Source organism: Macaca nemestrina, chromosome 5, assembly GCF_043159975.1.
Source record: "Macaca nemestrina isolate mMacNem1 chromosome 5, mMacNem.hap1, whole genome shotgun sequence".
Taxonomy (NCBI): Eukaryota; Metazoa; Chordata; class Mammalia; order Primates; family Cercopithecidae; genus Macaca; species Macaca nemestrina.
Window position 1 is genome coordinate 145,444,108 of NC_092129.1, and position 22,793 is coordinate 145,466,900.

The following is a 22,793-nucleotide window of genomic DNA, read 5'->3' on the forward strand; positions in this document are numbered from 1 at the left end:
ACACCCAATTAACCACCACCCAGATGAAAACAGAGAACACTTCCTGTGTCTCAGAGACTCTTGCTCCTCCCCAGTCAACACGGCCTCCCCAGCCACTGATCTAACTGAAGCCTGAGAGCTCCACCAGGGCCCAGGCAGGGCTCTACGGCTCCACAGATAGGCCCAGAGCTGCTCTTCACCCATAACCTGCACCAGCCCTGTGGACTCCCTGCTGCAGTCCGCCCTGGAGCATTAGAGCCTCTGCTTCCCCCAGGGATGCGTGCGAGGTGATTTCAGGCCACTTGGAGGGAGAGCATGAAACAGCAGCAGGAGATCACGGATCTTTCTGGCAGTGGAAGGAGAAAAACCCAGGAGCCAGAATAGGAGGAGGTCACAAGGAAGACCCTGGGAGGAATTCTTTTTCAGTTTTAAAACAATAGGTTTTTGTTGTTGTTGCTAAATGTTTCTTTGTGAGGAGAAAGCCTGCTAGCAATCTCCAATGTAGGGGGATACATAGGGAAGAAGAAATCTTGAGGTGGAAACATAAGCAGATCCTTGCCTGGCAACAGCCACCATGTGAGTTTAGCTCAAGAGCTCCAGGAAGCACCTGGCAGGCCTGGGACTGACAGGCAGCAAAGCATAGTGGTTCAGAGAGTGGATTCCAGGCCTCTACCACTCACTCGGGTGACCTCGGCCTAGTTACTTTAAAAAAAAAAAAAAAAAAAAAAAAAAAAAAAAAAAGGCCGGGCGTGGTGGCTCAGGCCTGTAATCCCAGCACTTTGGGAGGCCAAGGTCTCCCCAAAGTGCTGGGAACCCAAAGGGATCATGAGGTCAGGAGATCAAGACCATTCTGGCTAACCCGGTGAAACCCCGTCTCTACTAAAAAATACAAAAAAATAGCTGGGTGAGGTGGCGGGCGCCTGTAGTCCCAGCTCCTCGGGAGGCTGAGGCAGGAGAATATGGCGTAAACCTGGGAGGCGGAGATTGCAGTGAGCCGAGATCACACCACTGCACTCCAGCCTGGGCGACAGAGCGAGACTCCATCTCAAAAAAAGAAAAAAAATAATAATAATAATAAAGCGCTAAGATTTAGCTGCTATTAGATTGAGCCTCACAAAACTGCCAATATTCAATCATTCTGATCTACAAAAACAATTGCATATGATTCAACCTAACATTATTACTACGATTCTATTACACTAGCCCAGGCTGAGGGCAGGAATTGTCGAGAGTCCCCTCCTACCACGAGAGGCTTTGACCCAGCTCTGCTGACAGCTCTCATTTCAAGCCACCCATGGGCCCCGGAGGATCCAGCCATTCTGCTCCCAGAGTCCTGTGTGCAAATGTGCCTCAGGCTTCTTTGTCCAGTGGTCTCAGGAAGGAAACCTCTCAGTGTGATCTCCTTTGTCAGTTTTTGGTCCCTCTGCCAGGCAGTGGCCCCAGACAACTGCTTGGCCAGGGAGAAGCACGCACCCTTGCTGCTGGGGGGTTCTGCCACAGCTGGGACCCAGCCCTTTGCCCCTGTGTTTTCTGATGCCTCATCCCAGTTTCCTCATCCAGGTCAGCAGTTTCCCCCAGTATGAACCTTGTGTGGTTTACTCATTATGTTAAAAACCACTTAATTAGAAAAGTGGGTTTTTAAAGCTTGCCTCATTGCTTCCAGGACTCATGAATACACTAAAGGTAGTATTAATATCAATGATAATAAGCGCACTGTTTTGAGGACTATGTATCAAGTACACTATTCTAACTGCCTCACATGTATTTGTTACTTTAATCTCATCATAGCCCAAGGAGGTAGGTCCTATTGCCCCATTTATAGATAAGAAAATGGAGGCACAGAGAAACAAGTTACTTACTTACAGCTGCATGTTTAGGAAAGTGGGAGAGCTGGGATCTGACCCCAGGCAGTCTGGCTCCAAAGACCATGGTTTAACCACTGTACTATTGTGTACAGTCCCCAACCTTGACAGGAAGCTATCTGCTTCCTCTCTGGACCCCTTACTGGCTTCCCTTATATCTGGCTCTTTTTCCCTGTTCTTTAAGTGTAACCAGTTTGCTGGTCTGCTAAAACTGCTGCAACTACCACTTTTATTTCTGTAACCACTTCACCTGGTTTTTCTTTGAGTCACTTAAGGTGGCTTTTAGCCCTAAAACTTCTCTTCCAGGCTGGGCATGTTTGGTTTTTTACAATACCTGTATTCATCTACAGAGCTTCCTTCACAGTGATTTCACCACAAGCAGCCCTTCAGCAGTTAGGATACACGTGCCTAATTTCTCTGCGAAAGTCACACCCAACAGTTCAACCTTACACAATGCTCTGTGCCCTTGTTCCTCACACCTCTGCCATGATTCTGTCTCCTAAAGGGCACTGCCTGTCTAGCCTAACACCCAGGCACATTTTCTTCTTTTATCATTCATAGAATTTTAGAACTATGGAAGTGGGAGGAACTTTTCACCTTATCCAGTTTAATCGCCCATTCTATTTTGTCTGAAAGAAAGACTTGAGACTCCTCCACGAACAGGATTAATCGAGGTGTTAATAGCACAGCAGACAATAGTCCCAATGCTGTTCTGCTGGGTATTGCCAAAAGACCGCAGACCTACCAGATAATTGAAAATGCTACCCAGTAAAGAACATCTCCAGGATTAACATAGCTGTAAAGTAACAGAGTATTGTCCTCTGTTCTGCCGATATTGTGAACTGCTAAAAGCCGTTCCAGGAATCATCTGCACCTCCCTGAGCTGATCTGGGAAGCACTTTTATCACATATGGCAAAGCTCTGAGCCTCGCTCATGATAACTAAATTAAACTTCATGCTCTTATTATCCGGCTCCACCTCAACCACATTATCAAAATGGATAGCTCATCCCAGCATACAGCCATTCCAGCCCCTTGTCCTCATTTATCCTAGAATGCCACACATGCTGCTCACTGGCAGAAGCCATGGTTCTTAATCAGTAGCCTGAAGCCTCGGCACCATGGCTAGCATCTACTCACAGAAATCAACGCATCCGCTCTCCTTTTTCTTCCACAGCCCTTACTTGGGCAAGCTGGGTCCTGTCTTTCCATCTATCTACTAAACAGTCTTCTGTTCTTTTGCCGCCTAACACCAATCACAGAGTGGTAATGCTCAGGGATCACATGAGACACTGCTGATCTTCAGAACATCTACGTTATAGTTAGAACTTATAAAAGCATTCAACTTTCTCTGGCTTTTCCCCCTGCTTTTAAAATAAGTATATACCTATTAAAAACAAACCAACCAAAAAAAACTCTCAGTTCAGAAACGTGCAAAGCATAAAAGTAATACACTCCCCACCCCTAACCCCAATGATTCTCTTTGGAGAGCCTGACAATCTCTCTCCTCAATCCTTATTTCCCTGACCCTGGAACAGCTCCTAGCCCACCCACCACCTAACACAGGCCCTTCTTGAGTTTTCTACATAGGGACTCTGAAGCACCCCCACCCCAGGGATTCCTGGAGGCTGTACTCTCGCTGGTCATCCCCTCTCAGCCTCCTCTGCTCCCTGACCTCTTCATGTAGTCACATAAGAGTGTGTCAGGGCTGGGGCCCTGGTCCCCTTCTCTGTCCATCCTTCCTTCCTTAGGGATCTCATCCAGTGTGTTGGCTTTAAGTAGCGTCTAGGCAAAGGCTCCTAAATTTATAGGTCCAGTCCAGATCTCTCTTTCAAACTCCAAACTCAAGATATATTTGCCTAGTCTGCATCTCTATTTAGACGTCTAATGGTACTTCAAATCCAATATGCCCGAAGCTGGACTCTTGCTGTCCCCACTGTAGCCTTCTCCATAAACTATAAAGCCATCCAGACTCACCCCTTTCTGTTGTACTCTACACCCAATTCATCAGGAAATGTTGTTTGCTCTATTTACTAAATAGATTCAAAATCTGGCCACTTCTCACACCTCCACTGTCACCATCCAAGTCCCACCACCTTCATGTCTCATCTGGAGGACTACAGTAGCATCCTGGGTGGTCTCTATTTCCACTCTTGCCCACACCTACAGTCTACATAGAAGCCAGCGTGGCCCTATTGAAACATAAGTCAGATTGTGCCACTCTCTTCTGCTCATGGCTCTCTTAGAGCTCCTCTTCCACTCAGAGTAAAAGTCAAAGTTCTTACAGTGGCTACAAAGTCCTCTGTGATCTGGGTCCCTGTGACTCTTCTGACCTCACCTCTTCCTACTCTTCGCTTGGATCACTCTGCTCCAGGCCACACCAGTGACCGCCATGATTCCTTCCATGGCTCAGGCATGCTGCTGCCTGAGGCCCTTGCACTGGCTGTTTCCTCTGCCTAGACACTCTTCCTGCAGATGTCCAGGTGGCTTGCTCCTTCACCTTCCCCAGGTCTTTCCTCAGACGTCACCTTCTCAGTGAACCTATCGAGACTTTATTAGAAATTGCAACCTGTCTCTTCTCTATCACCTAATAAAACCTTTACCCTGCTCTACTTTTTAAAAAAATATTATTTCTTAGCACCTTTACATTCTTTTTAATTTACCATTTACTATGATGTTTACTGTATGTCTCCCCACAACTATCAGAATATGTAAGCTTTATGAGAACAGAGACCTCTCTCTGTTTTACTTCCTAATATAGCCTTTGTCTTTGACAGTGCTGGCATGTGGCAAGCATTCAATAAATGCTTGTCAATGAATGATTGAAAGATCTCTCAGGCCTGCCCAGTCACTCTGCAGCCATTCTGGCACAAAGACCCTTCTCACACTGAAGAACCCTGGGCTCCAGTGACTTCCTGCCAACTAAGAGGGATGACCCCTTCAGAGCACCCCTTCTCCCTTCCTACTCCCAGCCAGGTACCTGCTGTGGCACCTTCTGTCTGCGCCGCCCACTGAGGGGCTAACTCCCATTCTAATGTTCACTCCCTGCCCACGCTAAGCTCTTGGCCACTCACCTGAAAGTCCTCCTCATCCAAGATCTCTTTCCTCCACTTGATCAAGAAGGCTGCACACACATAGAGATGAAAGTGGGAGAACCCTTCTGGTTCAGACTGGGAAGCAAAAAAATAGAGTTAGGTCTCCCAGCCCTGACAAGGATTCAGCTCTGGTCCTCTCAGTTCCATTCCTACTGGGAGGAGGGAAACTCTTTCACGGTTGGGGAGATGGAGTTGTGAAGAGACTTAGCAAAGGCCCTGCCCTGAGGCTAAAGCAGACATGGAAGTAGAAACGGGGAGAAGGGGAAACTTCTAAGCAGCTATACTCCACAACTTGGCAGGGAGCTGGACACCTCAGGGACAGCCTGGCACAGAGAGGCCAGGGAATCCCTCCTACCTGATATGTGTCCCACAGGCGGATGGTGCAGCGAAGAGGAAGCTCCCGCATAAGCAGGTTGTTCATCCAGCGGAAGGCAAACTGCAGGTATTCTACCTCGTACCTCCTGAAGTGATTATGTACCTGCTCTGAAACAGGAAGCATCATTGGGGATCATCATCCTAGGGGACTGGACCCTGAAAGGGCCACAGGAGCCAAAACAGCGGCCCCCACTTCTTACTGCCCCTCCCATGGGTAAGCAGACACAGAGGGGCAAACAGGCGTCTGACTGTCCTTTATGTTTGATTCCATCATCTCACGGCAACACTGCATGGTTAACTCAGGCCAGCAGACACAACTATTTTAACATCCCACAGCGATGTTCTAGGAGCCCCACTTCCTTCGCGGGGCCGCTCTGGCCACAAAGCAGAGGATGTGAAGTTCACTTGGCTGCTCCACCTTAGTACTCATCAGAGAAGGAGCCAGAATGGAAAAGAACCATGGAGGTCACCTTGGCCACCCTCCTACTGGCAAGGAACTCCTCTTCAGCATCCCCGCCAGATGGCTAGCCAGCAGGGATGTGAACACTGCCAGCGAAAGGGGCTCACAAACTCCACTCAAGGGCAGGCTCTTCCACTGACATATGAAGTGATTCACCAGAAAGCGCTTCACCATATTCAACAAAACCAGCTGCCTCCTGACTCCCAGCCCTTGGTGTTCGTGTGGTGTTCTCAGGTAAGCCCAAATAAACCTGACTGCTGTTCTACATGACAGCTCTCCAAATAATGCTTAGTGGGATTGTTTTCTAAATTACTGTCCTCAGTCTCCTAACCTATAAAATGGGAATAATCACTCACACCTCAGAGGGTTTCAGGGAAGATAAACGAGAAAACACAAGTAAAGTGCTTACAGTGGCACCTGGCACATGGTAAATATTTCAAACAATTCTTTAAAGAAGAACTATTAACAATGGCCAGGTGCCATGGCTCACGCCTGTAATCCCAGCACTTTGGGAGGCCGAGGTGGGCGGATTGCTGAGCCCAGGAGCTCAAGACCAGGTTGGGCAACGTGGCAAAAGCCTGTCTCTACTAAAAATACAAAAATTAGCCAGGCATCATGGTGCACACCTATAGTTCCAGCAACTCAGGAGGCTGAGGTGGGAAGATCCTTTGAGCCAGGAGGTCCAGGCTGTAATGAGCCAAGATTGCACCGCTGCACTCCAGCCTGGGCGACAGAGCAAGACTCCATCTCAAAAAACAACAGTTATTTCTGGGGAGAAGAATTTAAGGAGAGGAAGGATTCCTACCTTATCACCCTGGCTGGAGTACAGTGGTGTGACCTTGGCTCACTGTAGCCTCGACCTCCTGGGCTCGAGAGATCCTTCCATCTCAGCCTCCTGAGTAGCTGGGACTATAGTCGTGTGCCACCATGCCCAGCTACTTTTTAAATTTTTTGTAGAGATGTGGTCTCACCATGTTGCCCAGGCTGGTCTTGAACTCCTGGGCTCAAGTGATCCTCCTGCCTCGGCCTCCCAAAGTTCTGGGATTACAGGTGTGAGTCACTGTCCCCAGCCTGTTTAAATTTTTTTAAATGAGGAAGTATTACTTCTACAATGCAAAGAAACATCCAAGATATATATACACTAAAAAATCCACTATTCCAAAGTACTATGCCTTTACGTATCATGTATTTGTAAGGGCGGAAAAAATAAGGATAGGGCAGACAGTGGCAGAAACCACAGCATCTGCTTGTTGGAACCTGATTGATGACCAGCCTCTGGCAGCCAGCTTATCCCCCAGAAGAGGGCAGCATACACCCTGTGCTAGGATAGGCTCCGGTTGAGGGATGTCAGAGACCTGCCCGCGGGGCCCCACGGTGAGGGCTAACAGCTGGGCCAGAGTGATAAGACACAGCGGGAAAAAAACATTCCACATGCGGCATATGGGAAGTAACTGTGAATAAACAAATGGGTTCAGAAGACTGAAATGCTGAGTCATAAAACAGAGTGAGTGGAACAACTCAAGGAAGGTTTTCATGAAAAGAGAACCTGGGAAAGAAGACAGAAATATATACAATGCTGGGGGTGGGGGTGGGCAGCAGGTTAGGGAAGAAAGGCTTTGCTTGGGTGAAGCAGAAAATCCAATGAGTAGGAAAGCCTGGGAATAACATTTGTTATTTATAAATGTTATAAACAAATAACATTTGTGTCAGTCAGGACAGGCAGAGTCCTGCGGGAGCTACTACAACTTAACTAGTGTTAGAGATCCCACCGACTTCTCTCCCGGGGCCTCAGTTTCTTCATCAGTCAACAGCAGAGCTTCCTGAGTTGTCCTTTCGTTCTAACATTCTACAACTCTAGGCTAAAGCTGAGGAATTCCTGTAAGGCTGTTCCTCAAAGACATGTGCCTTAGGAAGAGCCACATCTCAATTTCCCCACTCCACACAAGTCCTGGGAAGCTGTGTAAAGTCCTGCTCGGGTATCAGCCAGGACCGAAGACTCCATGTCAAGCCCAGGAGTTCTGAGTTACATCACAACATGAAGGACAAGGCCGGACGACAGGCTGGATGCTGAAGGCAATGGAGAGTCATGGGAGGCTTCAGAGCAGAAGAGGGATGTGGCCAGAACAGAGCTGCAGAAAGATGCAGTTGTGTGACAGATAGTTTGGAAGAGAAGAGTATGGAGGAGGCAAGTCCTCTGAGAAGGAAGCTGGACCAGAGCTGTGGCTGGGGAAATGGGGAAGGGGTGTACTGAGGAGAGCTGCTGAAGGAGAACCGATAGAGACTGGTGATAGGAAACCAAGGGGAAAGAAGAACTTGAGATAACAGCACAGTTCTCACTTTGCCTTCCTGCTGAGATATGGAAGGATACTGGTGCTGCCAGCAGCACTGAGTGCACTGGAAAGGGTCATGGCTAGGAAGACAGCTGAGGAGAGGACCCACAAGTACAACCGGCTCATATCAGAATCAACTGTGCTACTGCTAGAGAACTCTTCTCCCTCTGAACCTACCATCAATCCGGCTGACAAGCTCTTCCAGTGCCTTCACCTTCTTCTGGATCCCTGGTTGTGCAAAGGTGTAGTTATCCTGCAAATGACATAGAGCCCAGGATGAACATGGACTCTAACTTGTGCTATCACCTGACATTCACTGAAACACGTTTAAAAGTTCAGGCTGTTTTCCAAAGCTAGTACCAATGGCCAGTGACAGTGTTCTGAGAAACAAAGAAATCTACAGAACAACAGTGTAGGGGGAAAGCCCAATGGAGCCCTGCAGTGTGGAAGAAACCAACATGCTTGGGGTGCAGGGCAGAAAGGAGCAGTCTACTTCAATGACAAAGCCAAGGCAACATGGAGATTTCTGCAGACTCCAAGGGACATGACACCATCACTGTTTTGTTTTTGTTTTCGTTTTGAGATAGGGTCTCACTCTATCGCCCAGGCTGGAGTGCAGTGGTGTGATCATGGCTTACTACAGCTTTGATCTCCTAGGCTCAAGCGATCCTCCCACCTTAGCCCACTGAGGACCTGGTACTACAGGCACATGCCACCACGCCTGGCTAATTTTAAAATTTTTTGTAGAGATGGGGTCTCTCTATGTTGCCTAGGCTGGTCTTGAACTCCTGAGCTCAAGCGATCCTCCAGTCTTGGCCTCCCAAAGTGGTGGGATTATAGGCGTGAGCCACCGTGCCCAACCCACCATTGCTGTTTGAAAGCTGTAAAGCTAATGAAGGACAGAGAGAGACCAAAAGGAGGAGGAGCCATAGTGGGTGGTCCTGCCTGATACAGAAGAGCAAGAATGAAACCAAAGGCCTGCTGGGAGCCCCTGGACCTAGATGCTCCCACAAGGGCAGAAGCAGCTCACCTGGATTCCATCCAACAGCTTGCTCATGCACCAAAAGCTGTCAGCCTCAATGCTTCGCAGCATGTCTTGGGACAAGTTGGTCACATCAAAGTTCTCCACATCCTCTTCTGTAAAACAAAAGGTGAAGAAAGTCCAGAGGTCTTATCTAAAAATAGAGAGAGAAAGATAGATTCGAGTGTCTTCAACGGGGTCTTTAGCACCAAGTGAGGACCAGGCTAACCTGATGTTAAGAAACGAGGGCCTGCCCCTTGACTCTCTGTGTCAGGTGGACAAATGTGTCCCAGGGAAGTTCTTGAAGATCTCATTACAACACTGGACAGGCCATTTCTCACACTAGTCCCATCAGGTTCAACATATCTTTCTCTTCCTTGGTATTTGTTCACTCACTTTTCGAAAATGATACTTCAGGTCTCATGTTCAATGAATTATACTCAGCTCCCTGAAGATGGCCTGGAAAATGTCTTTGATTTCAGCTCAGTGAGCTGTCTAGCACACTCACACTCATATGTAGGGAGAACAGCTAGGATCAGAAAGCCCCCACAGTTTGAAGATGGAATTCCCAAGTTCTGGCAAGGCAGACCCACAGTCTTGCCACTCAGAGGAGAAGGTATGCATGGAAGGAAGATGAGTCAAGCCTGTGAGTGCTTCTAGGACTTAATTCCAACAAGACGGTATTTCTCAAGATGGGTTCTGCAAAACATCAATCCTACAGGACACTCAAAAAAAGGGTGGGGGGTTGGGTTCCACAGACAAATATGGTTGGGAAATGATGCATTAGATATCCCCATCTTGGAGATTAGCGAAGATCACAGAACACAAAAGGGTTTGAAAAGTTAACAGAAATTCTGCATTAAGTAAATCTGCTTAACTTTGTTTATCCAGCATTTCCCAAGTTTATCTAGCCACGAGACCTCTTTGGAGAGGACTATCTGTTAGCTTCTCATGGAAACCTCCCACTGAGTAACAGGAATGAGAATCTGTCTCGTCTGAGATGCAAGTGAGGAAAACATAAGCAGCCTTCCAGAAACCCGAAGAAGGAAAAGGCTATGTGATGTGTCCTTCCTAGCCAGTGTTTAACTCCCCCTTCCTGTCACAGAGAGGTGAAGTAGTAAGAAGTGCTGTGTTTGCCCAACAAGAAAGGCCTCTGTGTATGTCTGCCAGAGGCCGCACACAGAAACAGTCAAGCCCTTGAGTTCTGCACCAGACAGCTTTTCTCCTCAGACCTACAACCCCTTTTCTGGAAACAGATGTTCACTGCAATCCCTTGCGCTACAGAGACGCAGGCATCAGACAAAATGTATTCAGAATCTAGCTTTTTTTTTTTCTTTCTTTTTTTTGAGACAGGATCTCACTCTGATGCCCAGGCTGGAGTGCAGTGGCATGATCTCGGCTCACTGCAGCCTTGACTTCCCAGGCTCAGATGATCCTCCCACTTCAGCCTCCCAAGTAGCTGGGACTACAGGTGCACACAACCACGCCCAGCTAATTTTTTGTATTTTTTTGTAGAGATGAGTTTTTGCCATGTTTCCCAGGCTGGTCTCAAACTCCTGGACTCAAGTGATCCTCACACCTGAGCCTCACACAGTGCTAGGATTACAGGAGTGAGCCACTGTGCCTGACCCCAGCCTTTTCATTTCTAAGAATTGTTACTAAGACCTATAACTGAACCTCCTCAAGATAACATGTAACAACTCTTGGATTCTCATCCTGTTTGAAGAGCCATTTTTAACATGAACATCTGAACATCGAGGCTGGGGAAAAAAAAAAAAAAAAAAAAACCCTCTTGAGAAGGGTGGGGTGCTTTATCAGAAAAGCCATGACTCTACGAATGATCTGAAAAAAAAAAAAAAAAAAAAAAAATCCAACTTGAAGGCCAGCTGCAGTTAATATACATAAAGTGCAAAATACAGTGCCTGGCACACAGTAGGCACAATATAGCTATCTTAAATGAAATTTATTAGGAACTTGTAATGACATAAAAAAGCATGTCACAGTATTAAGGAGAAAAGAGGGGAAAAAGTATTTATGGCATACTTTCGTACTGTGCATACAATATTTATGTGTTTATATAAGCACAGAGGAAAGACAAAACATCGCAAGGTTTACAGTATTTATTCCCCAGGTGGTACGAATGAAGGATTTTATTTCCTTAAAGCTTTATTGGACTTTTCAAAATTTCTATAATAAGCATAATTTTTATAGTCATTTTACATGCACAGTATCTTAGAAAAAAAAAAGAGCCACAATTGACTACATCTGCCGTTTATCACCAAAAAAGAATAAAGAAGATTTTGTAAAACAACACTAAACTTGCAGAAACTAAAAATCTAGATAGCATATAAAGATCAATTTGAGAAATCACATTTTATTTTTATTTTTGAGACAGAGTTTTGCTCTTGTCACCCAGGCTGGAGTGCAATGGCACGATCTCAGCTCACTGCAGCCTCTACCTTCCAGGTTCAAGCAATTCTCCTGCCTCAGCCTCCCAAGTAGCTGGGATCACAGGCATGAGCCACTACGCCTGGCTAATTTTGTATTTTCAGTAGGGATGGGGTTTCACCATGTTGGCCAGGCTGGTCTCAAACTCCTGACCTCAGGTGATCTGCCTGCCTCTGCCTCCCAAAGTGGTAGGATTACAGGTGTGAGCCACCATGCCCAACTGAGAAATCATATTAAAAAAAACTCTTCCAGGAAATATCATTTTTCTTTTATTCCTATTATTCCTTTTATTATTTTTCTTGCATTCCTATTATTCCTTTTATTCTTTTATTGTATCCTAACTTAAACATTTACTATGTAGTGGTTTTTTTTTAATGTATGTAAGTATATATACATATTTGTTTTCTTATATATGGAAGTATATATACACATTTGAAAATATATGTAAGTAAATTTTATATATAGATCTATGGATCTAGATATCTATATACAGATATAGATTATATATCTATAGCAATCTATAGATCTCTGTAGATATCTATAGAGATATACTTATATCTATATAGACAAAGCTATATTAAAATATAATTATATTTTATATTTATATAATATATTATATATTTTACATTTATATAATATATTATACATTATATAATAATATAAATATATAATATATTTCTATTTCATATATATGAAATATAATTAAAAATTATATTAAAATAATTATACATTTTATATATTTTATAATATATATTTACATATTACATTTAAGTTGTTTTATCTAATATTTTACATTATGTTTTATATTATATTTTAATATTATATAATTAATTAATTTAGTTAAATGATATTGGGCTGTAAAACCCAGCTCAGGATCTTCCTTTGACTTTCTGCTTCATGTTACATTTCTAAGGTCTGTGTTCCTGTACATGCCTCTAGTTCATTGCTGCATAGTGTGCTTCCATCACACTTTATCCATTCCCTCAGGGATGGATATACCCAGGTTGCCTCCAACTCTTATGACCATAAACAATGCTCCAAGGAACTGTCTCCTTTGAGAACTGCTCTGGGTCACAGGCTCAGGCAGACTCTTCTCCAGGACTAACCTCACAACAATGCACAAAGGAGGAGAGCCCTTTCCCTATTCATGAGCATGACTTCTAATCCATCCTAGGCAGCAGCTCCCTCTTTATGAGAATAGGGTTGTTGGAAAAAAGTGAAACCCACAAGGAAGGATCGAGACAAAAACCACCCCCACTCCTCATACACATTTCCCAAAGGAAGATCCAGAGCTCCATAATAAATTGAAGGGTCTTTTCCAACTTGGGCATTTTAGGATTCCAGAACATTGCAATATAAATACAAGCAGAATTGGAAACCGCACATAGCAGGGTAAAAAAAGAGCAAGAGCCCCAGTTCCTGGGGGCAACAGGATCATCGCTGTCACATCAGCCCTAGTGACCTGTGGCTTTTTTGTCAGACAGAATAGCAAGCACGTGGCTAAGAGAAGACTCTGGAGCCAGACTGCAGACCTCAAGTCCTGGCTCTGTCACTCAGTAGCTATGTGACTTTGCACAAATGACTTTACTTTCTGTGTCTCAATCCTCATGTGTTAAAGTGGTAATATCGGTACCAATGTCATAGGATATCTTATGGATTAAATAAGTTAGTTAACATATGAAAAGTGCTAACAACAGTGCCTGGCATAAAATAAGCATTACATAAATGTTAGCTGGCATAATTATTATTGTTACCAAAGGAACAAATACACTTCTATCTTAGTTAAGCCACTTTTTTTTTTTTTTGAGATGGAGTCTTGCACTGTCGCCCAGGCTATAGTGCAGTGGCGCGATCTCGACTCACTGGAAGCTCCGCCTCCCAGGTTCACGCCATTCTCCTGCCTCAGCCTCCTGAGTAACTGGGACTACAGGCGCCCGCCACCATGCCCGGCTAATTTTTTGTATTTTTAGTAGAGATGGGGTTTCACCATGTTAGCCGGGATGGTCTTGATCTCCTGACCTCGTGATCTGCCTGCCTCGGCCTCCCAAGTGCTAGGATTACAGGCGTGAGCCACCGCGCCTGGCACTTTTTTTTTTTTTTTTTTAATTAAGAGACAGGATCTTACATTATTGCCCAGGCTGGTCTTGAACTCCTGGGCTTAAGTGATCCTCCCACCTCAGCCTCCCAAAGTGCTGAGATTACAGGTGTGAGCCATCATGCCCAGCCAGCACTGATATTCTGGATCTATATTATTCATAGCCAAACTTAATCCTGATATACCTGCCATCCCAAAACATACTTTAAAAATAAGTCAATTTTAAAAGTTCTCTACTTCTGCATTTCATCTTAAGGAGGAAAACCTGACTAACAACATGAGGTCATAAGTTGGTAAGGTGCCATGCTCGGTAACTGTACCCACTCCAAACCTTTAGCCATCTAGGGAGCAAAGGGAATAACAGACAAGGCACTGAACCCTATTTTGGGGCCCTGAATTGGGGGCTGTTGTTTGCCCATTAGCCCTTTGTTTTCACAGCCAGTGAGATAGCTCCCTAGCACTTCAGAGAGTGGGAGGGAGGGTTTAGTTCTATTTTTCTGCCTGCTGGGAGGATAAAATTCAAACATTTAGTCAAAAACTGTGAGCTGAGTACACCAGCAAAAAGCAGCGGAGAAAGGGAGGAGCAAATGCTCTCTGAAGGGCTTCATTCAGCATAAACAATCTGTTCAGAAGGATCATTAAGCGTCCACTTGAGGAAATTCAACATATAATTGAAGCTGAAATGGGAAACCATGCCAGCAGTGTAGTCTCGAGTGAGGGCAGCGTCTTTGGTTGTCATGACAGAGCATACAGCAGCAGGACTCAGATGGGAGGAAACGAGATTTGAAGGGATATTTTACGGCTATTTTAAGAGGCAAGGCATCCAAAAGGAGGAAACCCAAAAGCTCTTCATAAAAATCAAATTGGCCACTCTGGGCCTGACAAAGAACATGCCCATTTATTAGCTGATGAAATATACTTGAGTGATGGCTCCAGTCAACTGTTTAGTTTTCTAAGAACTCTGAGCCCCAGTCCTAAAAAATCAGCTTAATATATGCCTGAAAAATTCCCTGACAGCTTTGGGAAGAACTGGTTTTGCCTATACTGACAAGAGTAACTTGTCTATTCACTGCTCTAGGCATTTCCCAGGAACCATCTGTGATCTCAGGGCAATTTTCTAGATGTGATCTGGTGGGCCAGCATGATTCAACCTGACCAGCCGGACCAAGACGCTCCAGCGTCTCAGCTGCAGATAGCCTTTCTATTTTCCAAAGCCTCTGGTTTACCTGATCCGAGTCCTTGTTGTTGTTGTTGTTGAACTGGACTCATAAGAATACCTTGTGTAACATTTTCTGATAATAGGCCGGGTGCTATGACTCACGCCTGTAATCCCAGCACTTTGGGAGGTCCAGGTGGGTGGATCACAAGATCAGGAGTTCGAGACTAGCCTGGCCAATATGGTGAAACCCCATCTCTACCAAAAATATAAAAATTAGCTGGGCATGGTGGCAGGCACCTGTAGTCCCAGTTTCTCAGGAGGCTGAGGCAGGAGAATTGCTTGAACCCGGAAGGCAGAGGTTGCAGTGAGCCGAGACTGCGCCACTGCACTCCAGCCTGGGCGACAGAGAGAGAAGACTCCGTCTCAAAAAAAAAAAAAAAAGAAAAAAAAATGTCTGATAACAAAAGTAAACTGAGAAAAATAGAAAATCCTTTTCAACCATACATCTAAAGAACCCCTTAAAACAGGAACAAATATTTCATCCAGAAAAAAATAGTTTTAAGAAAACCATCAAGAATTCATCTTATTCTATGTAATAATTTTAAACTGGTTCAAGTGCTATATATAAACATATTGTTGGGTGTTATGCATCTGGCATTTTCAGGCAAGTACCTCATGGGAGCAGCTGAGACAATAACAGCACTGCAAACCTGTAAGTGTAGAGAGGGTGGAGAGGCCCCTCACTAAACCTGGGAAAGCCAAACCACCTGACAAAGACAGGGGAAGCTGGTCTCTGAGAGAGATGGCCACTCCAATGAGATGGTTGGAGGAAAGACTTATTCCGAGATTCCCACGGAGAAGAGACCCACTGGGAGGTAGTTCTGTTTCGTGAGGCCCATGTTTCTGACTGTCAGAGGAGATGTGCTATTTTGAAGATGCTGCTTAGCTGACCATACAGCATTCTGACACTGTGCCTGTCAATCAGGGTGGTGACTATTAACTTGGAATAATACATGAACTCTGGCTGTTCAGTATGAGATAGCACAGGTATACATGTATCATGATGCTCTGGTTAAAATTAATTTTAAAAACCAACGTACCACCAAGTTTTCACTGTTTTCCTTAAGTTGCTGTATTACTTTTACTTTCATTTGCAAACATTAGTTGCTGCTGGTTAAGTCAGCCTCCTGACATTGGCTATAGGATCCCAGATTATATGAGCCCAAACTCTGAGTATTCGGGCTATGGGGTAAAGGAAGAGGAAGCAAAGGAAAGGCAAGGTCCAGCACATACTTAACCTTCCAGGACCTGCCCAAAGACCATTCCCAGAGATAGGCAGCCTGTTACTAAGACGCTGTGGATGTGAACAGGCTCTGGGAGGCTCAGGACCCCCAGTGCCAATGTCAGCTGTTCATACCTCAACTTCTCCTGTTACGATTTCTCACTTATCCCTGGGGTCAGATAAGGGACAGAGAGCAAATGCGTACCACACCCTGCTCAGCTCACTGCCAGGGTAGAGGACCAGGCTAAGTCTTATAGTCTCAGAAATGATAAGCCACAACTTGCCCTTGGAGAGCTTACCTCCTGCAATGATAGGAAATCCAGCACTGGACACCCTACCAAACGCACACACTGTCCTCAAATGTCACTGAAAGCAGCTCAGCATCCTGGCTCGGCTATCTCCACACACTGCTGGGAAGACCCTCAATGTTTCTCAGCTGCCTATCACACAGGAGACTACTTCATCTATGAAGATGGGGCCAGGAGGCAGCTTGAGTCCCAAATAGGGTGGCTGCTAAAAATTCAGCATCAAGCCCACTCCCCACCAATTCCCTCCAAACCAACAACATTAAAGTGGAAAGTTCTTACTGTATGATTCAATTCAGATAAAGCTTAGAAATAGGCAAAACTAATCTAGGTGTTAGAAATCAGTAAAGTAGTTACCCTTGCAGGGGCAGGGGAGGAGAGGACGGGGTAGGGACTAGGAGGGAACACAAGGGGACTTCTGAAGTCCTAGAAACGTTCCATGTCTTGCTATGGGTGCTGGTTATTTTGGGGAAATTCATCGAACTGGGCATGTATGATAGATGCACTTTTCTAAATGTACAATTTAATATAAAGTTCACATTTTAAAAAGCAGAAAAGGAATATCCTCTTGAGACAATAATAAAGTTTGTCCAGTTTCATCTTTGGCCTAGCCAGACAGGGAAGAACAGACTGCATGAGCTGATGTCATGTGCAAAGAGTCAGATGTAAGATGGAGGATGCCGCCTCCCAGGACTACAGCAGTGCCCTGCACGTGTGGGTGCTCATCAAAGACTTGTTGACTAAGTGGTGGTGCTCCACCTCCATCTCTTAGGGGAGAGAGAACTTCGGCTAATTCGGCACAGAATCAGAAAAGTGTAACTCACTGCCCTCCAGTGGCCAAGCCTGGTGAAGCTGTACTCATTTCTGAGTATTCTGCAGTTATCATGGAATTTTCATTCTCTCATTCATCTGGACATGTGTGGAATGCCTATTTTGGACGCCAAAATGAAGGTACTGGGGATATGAAGATGTTTAAAATACTCTTTGGTCTCAAAAGTGCCATGGGAGAAATCTACAGAGTGACAGAAATAGCAATACTGGATGCCGGGGGTCGGGGGACCCCAGGGAATGCTTCTAAGAGGAAGGGGAGTCTTAAAGGGTACACAAAGATTAGCTCAGGAGATAAAGAGGTGGTGCAGGATAAGGCTTTACATTTACAATGTCCATTCTGGATTGCTGAGTTTGAGGGGTGAAGCAGAGAGCAGGTCACAGGGCCTTTGCATGCCAAGTTAGAAAACCTGGACATTTAACCTACAGGTGATGGAAGGATTTTTGTCAGAGGAGTTGTATGGGCGAGTCTGTGTTTGAATGGTGTGGAAGATTGGTGTGAAGGAGATAAAACCGGGGGTGAGAAAACATGCTTGGCTGGTTCAGCAATCCAGGCCTGACCTGGGGCATGCATAGTGGGAATGAAGAAGAAGCATATCAAGAAACATTTAGGACGTAAAATCATCAGACCTTTGTAAATGATTGGATATCAAAGAGCAAGGAAACAGAATCATGAAGAATTCTTAGCATTTCTGACTTAGGTGACAGGAAATGCTGCCAACTAAGAGAAAAGGGTGCCTGGGTAAGGGAAGGAGAAGAGCCAAACACAGAGTCTGAGGAGCCTAGGAATAGCAAAGATTGCCTAAAAATAACTGTTCCCTTCTTCCTCCTCGGTAACAGGACCCCTAAGGGTATTGGCCACCTAAGACAGACTGTTTCTCAGCCACACTTGCTGCTAGGTGTGTCCACAAGATTAAGTGCAGACAAAAGAGAATCAAGCCCCAGAGTCATGCACCGCTTTCAGAAATGTTCTTAAACAGAACAAGTATGCCTTGCTTCCTTTCCTTCTCTATACTGGTTGGAATATAGATGTGATGGCTGGAGCACAAACAGCTCTTGGATCATGAGAAAGAAACCACATGCTGAAGATTGCAGAATGAGAGAGAGGAACCTGGATCTCTGATATTTTGGAGCAGCAGATAAGCCCCAGATTACTTACCTCTGGACTTTTAATGTGAGAGAAATAAGCTTTTCCATCTTACTTAAGGAACTGTTACTTGGGTTCCCTGTTATGTGTAGCCTAGCTAATCCTAAGTGATCATCTATGACATAATCACGTGGAATGTCATGCAGGGAACTGGACACAAGTCAGAGGTCTGTGGAGGACTTCCTTTCTGAGAGTTCCACTGCCATCATGCTTCCAGGTAAAATCTACGGTGAAAATCTTATTGTGCTGTTTCATGCAGAGGAAAAGAGAAAAGGTTACTTGATAATTGGTGTTGCATTTTGTACCCAAAAATATCATCAGATACCACTCTTCTTTTGAAATAGGAAACATCATGAGTCCTGCTCTTCTACATGACTTCCTTATATGAATCACTTCTGTTGTTCCTGTTAAGCAGTTTATTTTGATGACAGCAACATGGTCAATTGGACCTTAGTAGTTCAGAGCTAGGCTAATATTGCCTAAGCCTAAAAGCTCTTGGAGGAAAGAGTTTAGAATTATACCAGTCTCAGAGATAAGATTCCAGAGACTTTATCTCCCCAGGGGTGACCCCCCACAACTGCAGCACTGTCACCACTAGACCCAGACACAGCTGGCTTATCTGCAGAGGACCCACTTTTACAGGAGCAGCTGGCTTCAGCAGATAAAGAAGCTGCTTGGCGGCAAGGCTAGAGCTATAGACAACTTCTCTATCAACTCACAGGGGAATCATTGGAACTCACTGTTTCCAACTACTTTACAACAAACATGGCATAAAGCATGAAGCAGGCTCAGGTACTAATTTTTAAAAGTGATAGAGGTGGTAGAGAATAGGTAGGGGAAGAGATATGACAGAAGCCAAATAACGTCCCAGTGGCGTGTGGACCCCATGACTCTACTAGGGCAGATCCCCCATGCTATGATTCAGTGAGATGGGGCAGCGGGGTAAGGCTGCCTGGAGAGACCTGCCCAGGATAATGAGGGCAACTGCTGGCCTGTTCCATGAGAAAGACACTTGAGGCTTCCTACAGTAGGGAGAGTCACACCAGGAGGGCCATAGAAAAAACCTTTGACAGCAGCTGCCTCATCCAGATATGCCACCATGAGAGAAGTACAGAAGAGAAGCATTATTGCCCAGACAAAAAAATGATGCTTGATGGCCACAATGTTGTATCTATGTCTGTTCAAGAAACGCGTGAGGGTGAGAAGTCTGTATTTCTTTGAAATTTAATTTATATCCAGCAAGTGACAGGTAAATAAGATGAAGTACATCCATATAATAGAATATTCAGCCATAGAAAAGAATGAAGTACTGACACGCGCTACAACATGAATGAATTTTGAAGATATTATGCTAAATAAAAGCCAGACACAAAAGACTCCATATTGTGTGGTTCCATTTATATAAAATGTCCAGAATAGGGAAATCCCTAGATACAGAAGATTAGTGGTTGCCCAGGGATACAGGGGCTGGGAGGCTTAGGGGTGATGGCTAAAGAGTACGAGTGTTCTTTTTGGGGTGATAAAAAATGTTTTAAAATTGATTGTGGTGATATACAACTCTGTAAATATACTAAAAATTATTCACTGTACCCTTTAAATGACTAAACTGTTTGGCATATGAAATCCATCCCAATAAAGCTGTTACCAAAAACCCCACAAAAATGGTAACTTATAAATTTATTGCAACTCCAATAAAAACTGTATTAATAAAAGGTTCCCCACTCCTAAATTTGATAAAAGTTGATTCTCAAGCTCAACTGGATGAACCTGGAAGACATTATGCAAAGTAAAAGTTGGTTTACAAAAGGACACATGCTGTACGAATCCACTTACATGAGGTATCTAAAATAGTCACAAACATAGAAACAGAGTGGTGGCTGCCAGGGGCTGGGGGAAGGGGAAACAGAGGGTTGATGTTCAGAGGGTACAAATTTGATAACTGTGTGCAAGATGAGTATGTTCTAGAGATCTGCTGTACAACAATGTGCCCACAGCTAATGATACTGTATTGTGCACTTCAAAATTTGTTAAGAGAATGGTACTACCTAGGTTTTCCTCTAGGATTTTTATGGTATTAGGTCTAACATTTAAGTCTCTAATCCATCTTGAATTAATTTTCGTATAAGGAGTAAGGAAAGGATCCAGTTTCAGCTTTCTACTTATGGCTAGCCAATTTTCCCAGCACCATTTATTAAATAGGGAATCCTTTCCCCATTTCTTGTTTCTCTCAGATTTGTCAAAGATCAGATGGCTGTAGATGTGTGGTATTATTTCTGAGGACTCTGTTCTGTTCCATTGGTCTATATCTCTGTTTTGGTACCAGTACCATGCTGTTTTGGTTACTGTAGCCTTGTAGTATAGTTTGAAGTCAGGTAGCGTGATGCCTCCAGCTTTGTTCTTTTGACTTAGGATTGCCTTGGAGATGCGGGCTCTTTTTTGGTTCCACATGAACTTTAAAGCAGTTTTTTCCAATTCTGTGAAGAAACTCATTGGTAGCTTGATGGGGATGGCATTGAATCTATAAATTACCTTGGGCAGTATGGCCATTTTCACGATATTGATTCTTCCTATCCATGAGCATGGTATGTTCTTCCATTTGTTTGTGTCCTCTTTTATTTCACTGAGCAGTGGTTTGTAGTTCTCCTTGAAGAGGTCCTTTACATCCCTTGTAAGTTGGATTCCTAGGTATTTTATTCTCTTTGAAGCAATTGTGAATGGAAGTTCATTCCTGATTTGGCTCTCTGTTTGTCTGTTACTGGTGTATAAGAATGCTTGTGATTTTTGAGCTTCTGCACAGCAAAAGAAACTACCATCAGAGTGAACAGGCAACCTACAGAATGGGAGAAAATTTTTGCAATCTACTCATCTGACAAAGGGCTAATATCCAGAACCTACAAAGAACTCAAACAAATTTACAAGAAAAAAACAAACAACCCCATCAAAAAGTGGGCAAAGGATATGAACAGACATTTCTCAAAAGAAGACATTCATACAGCCAACAGACACATGAAAAAATGCTCATCATCACTGGCCATCAGAGAAATGCAAATCAAAACCACAATGAGATACCATCTCACACCAGTTAGAATGGCGATCATTAAAAAGTCAGGAAACAACAGGTGCTGGAGAGGATGTGGAGAAATAGGAACACGTTTACACTGTTGGTGGGATTGTAAACTAGTTCAACCATTATGGAAAACAGTATGGCGATTCCTCAAGGATCTAGAACTTGATGTACCATATGACCCAGCCATCCCATTACTGGGTATATACCCAAAGGATTATAAATTATGCTGCTATAAAGACACATGCACACGTATGTTTATTGCAGCACTATTCACAATAGCAAAGACTTGGAATCAACCCAAATATCCATCAGTGACAGATTGGATTAAGAAAATGTGGCACATATACACCATGGAATACTATGCAGCCATAAAAAAGGATGAGTTTGTGTCCTTTGTAGGGACATGGATGCAGCTGGAAACCATCATTCTTAGCAAACTATCACAAGAACAGAAAACCAAACACCGCATATTCTCACTCATAGGTGGGAACTGAACAATGAGATCACTTGGACTCAGGAAGGGGAACATCACACACCGGGGCCTATCATGGGGAGGGGGGAGGGGGGAGGGATTGCATTGGGAGTTATACCTGATGTAAATGACGAGTTGATGGGTGCAGCACACCAACATGGCACAAGTATACATATGTAACAAACCTGCACGTTATGCACATGTACCCTACAACTTAAAGTATAATAATAATAAATAAATTTTAAAAAATAAAAATAAAAAATAAAAATAAAAAAAACCCAAAAAAAACAAAAAACAAAATTTGTTAAGAGGGTAGACCTCGTGTTAAGTGCTCTTATCACTGTAAGAAAAAGATAAAAAATAAACAAAACTGAAAAATAAAGAAGTTCATCTGGAAGAACAACCAAGACAGTATTTTTTGAAAGGATAATGAAAGAGACTGGCACTGGGGTGGGCAGGGGGGCGGAATTAAAAGAAAAAAGCCACTAATAAAAAATAATTGGCCAGGTGCAGTGGCTCATACCTGTAATCCCAGCGCTTTGGGAGGTCGAGATGGGTGGATCACTTGAGGCCGGGAGTTCCAGACCAGCCTGGCCAACAGGGTAAAACCCCGTCTCTACTCAAAAACACAAAAATTAGCCAGGCATAGTGGCGCATGCCTATAGTCCCAGCTACTAGGGAGGCTGAGGTGCGAGGATGGCCTGAATCCAGGAGATGAAAGTTGCAGTGAGCCGGGATTGCGCCATTGCACTTTAGTCTGGGCAACAGAGTAAGACTCCATCTCAAAATAAATAAATAAATAAAATATATAATAATAATAATTTAACAACTTTATAAACTCAAAAAATCTAAGCTGTGTGGTACTGGAT

The 22,793-nt window shown here is 44.2% G+C and overlaps 1 protein-coding gene across 1 annotated transcript in view; it reads right to left on the minus strand.

The window, feature by feature from the left end:
* Positions 1–22,793, minus strand: part of LOC105474541 (TBC1 domain family member 22B) — a 75,625-nt gene that overhangs the window by 11,386 nt on the left and 41,446 nt on the right. The window contains exons 9-12 of the mRNA XM_011729313.3: positions 9,131–9,237; positions 8,278–8,353; positions 5,291–5,418; positions 4,915–5,010 (exon numbers count right to left, since the gene is read on the minus strand). Of these exons, the coding sequence (XP_011727615.1) occupies positions 4,915–5,010; positions 5,291–5,418; positions 8,278–8,353; positions 9,131–9,237 (407 nt within the window). The remainder of the gene's footprint in view (positions 1–4,914; positions 5,011–5,290; positions 5,419–8,277; positions 8,354–9,130; positions 9,238–22,793) is intronic.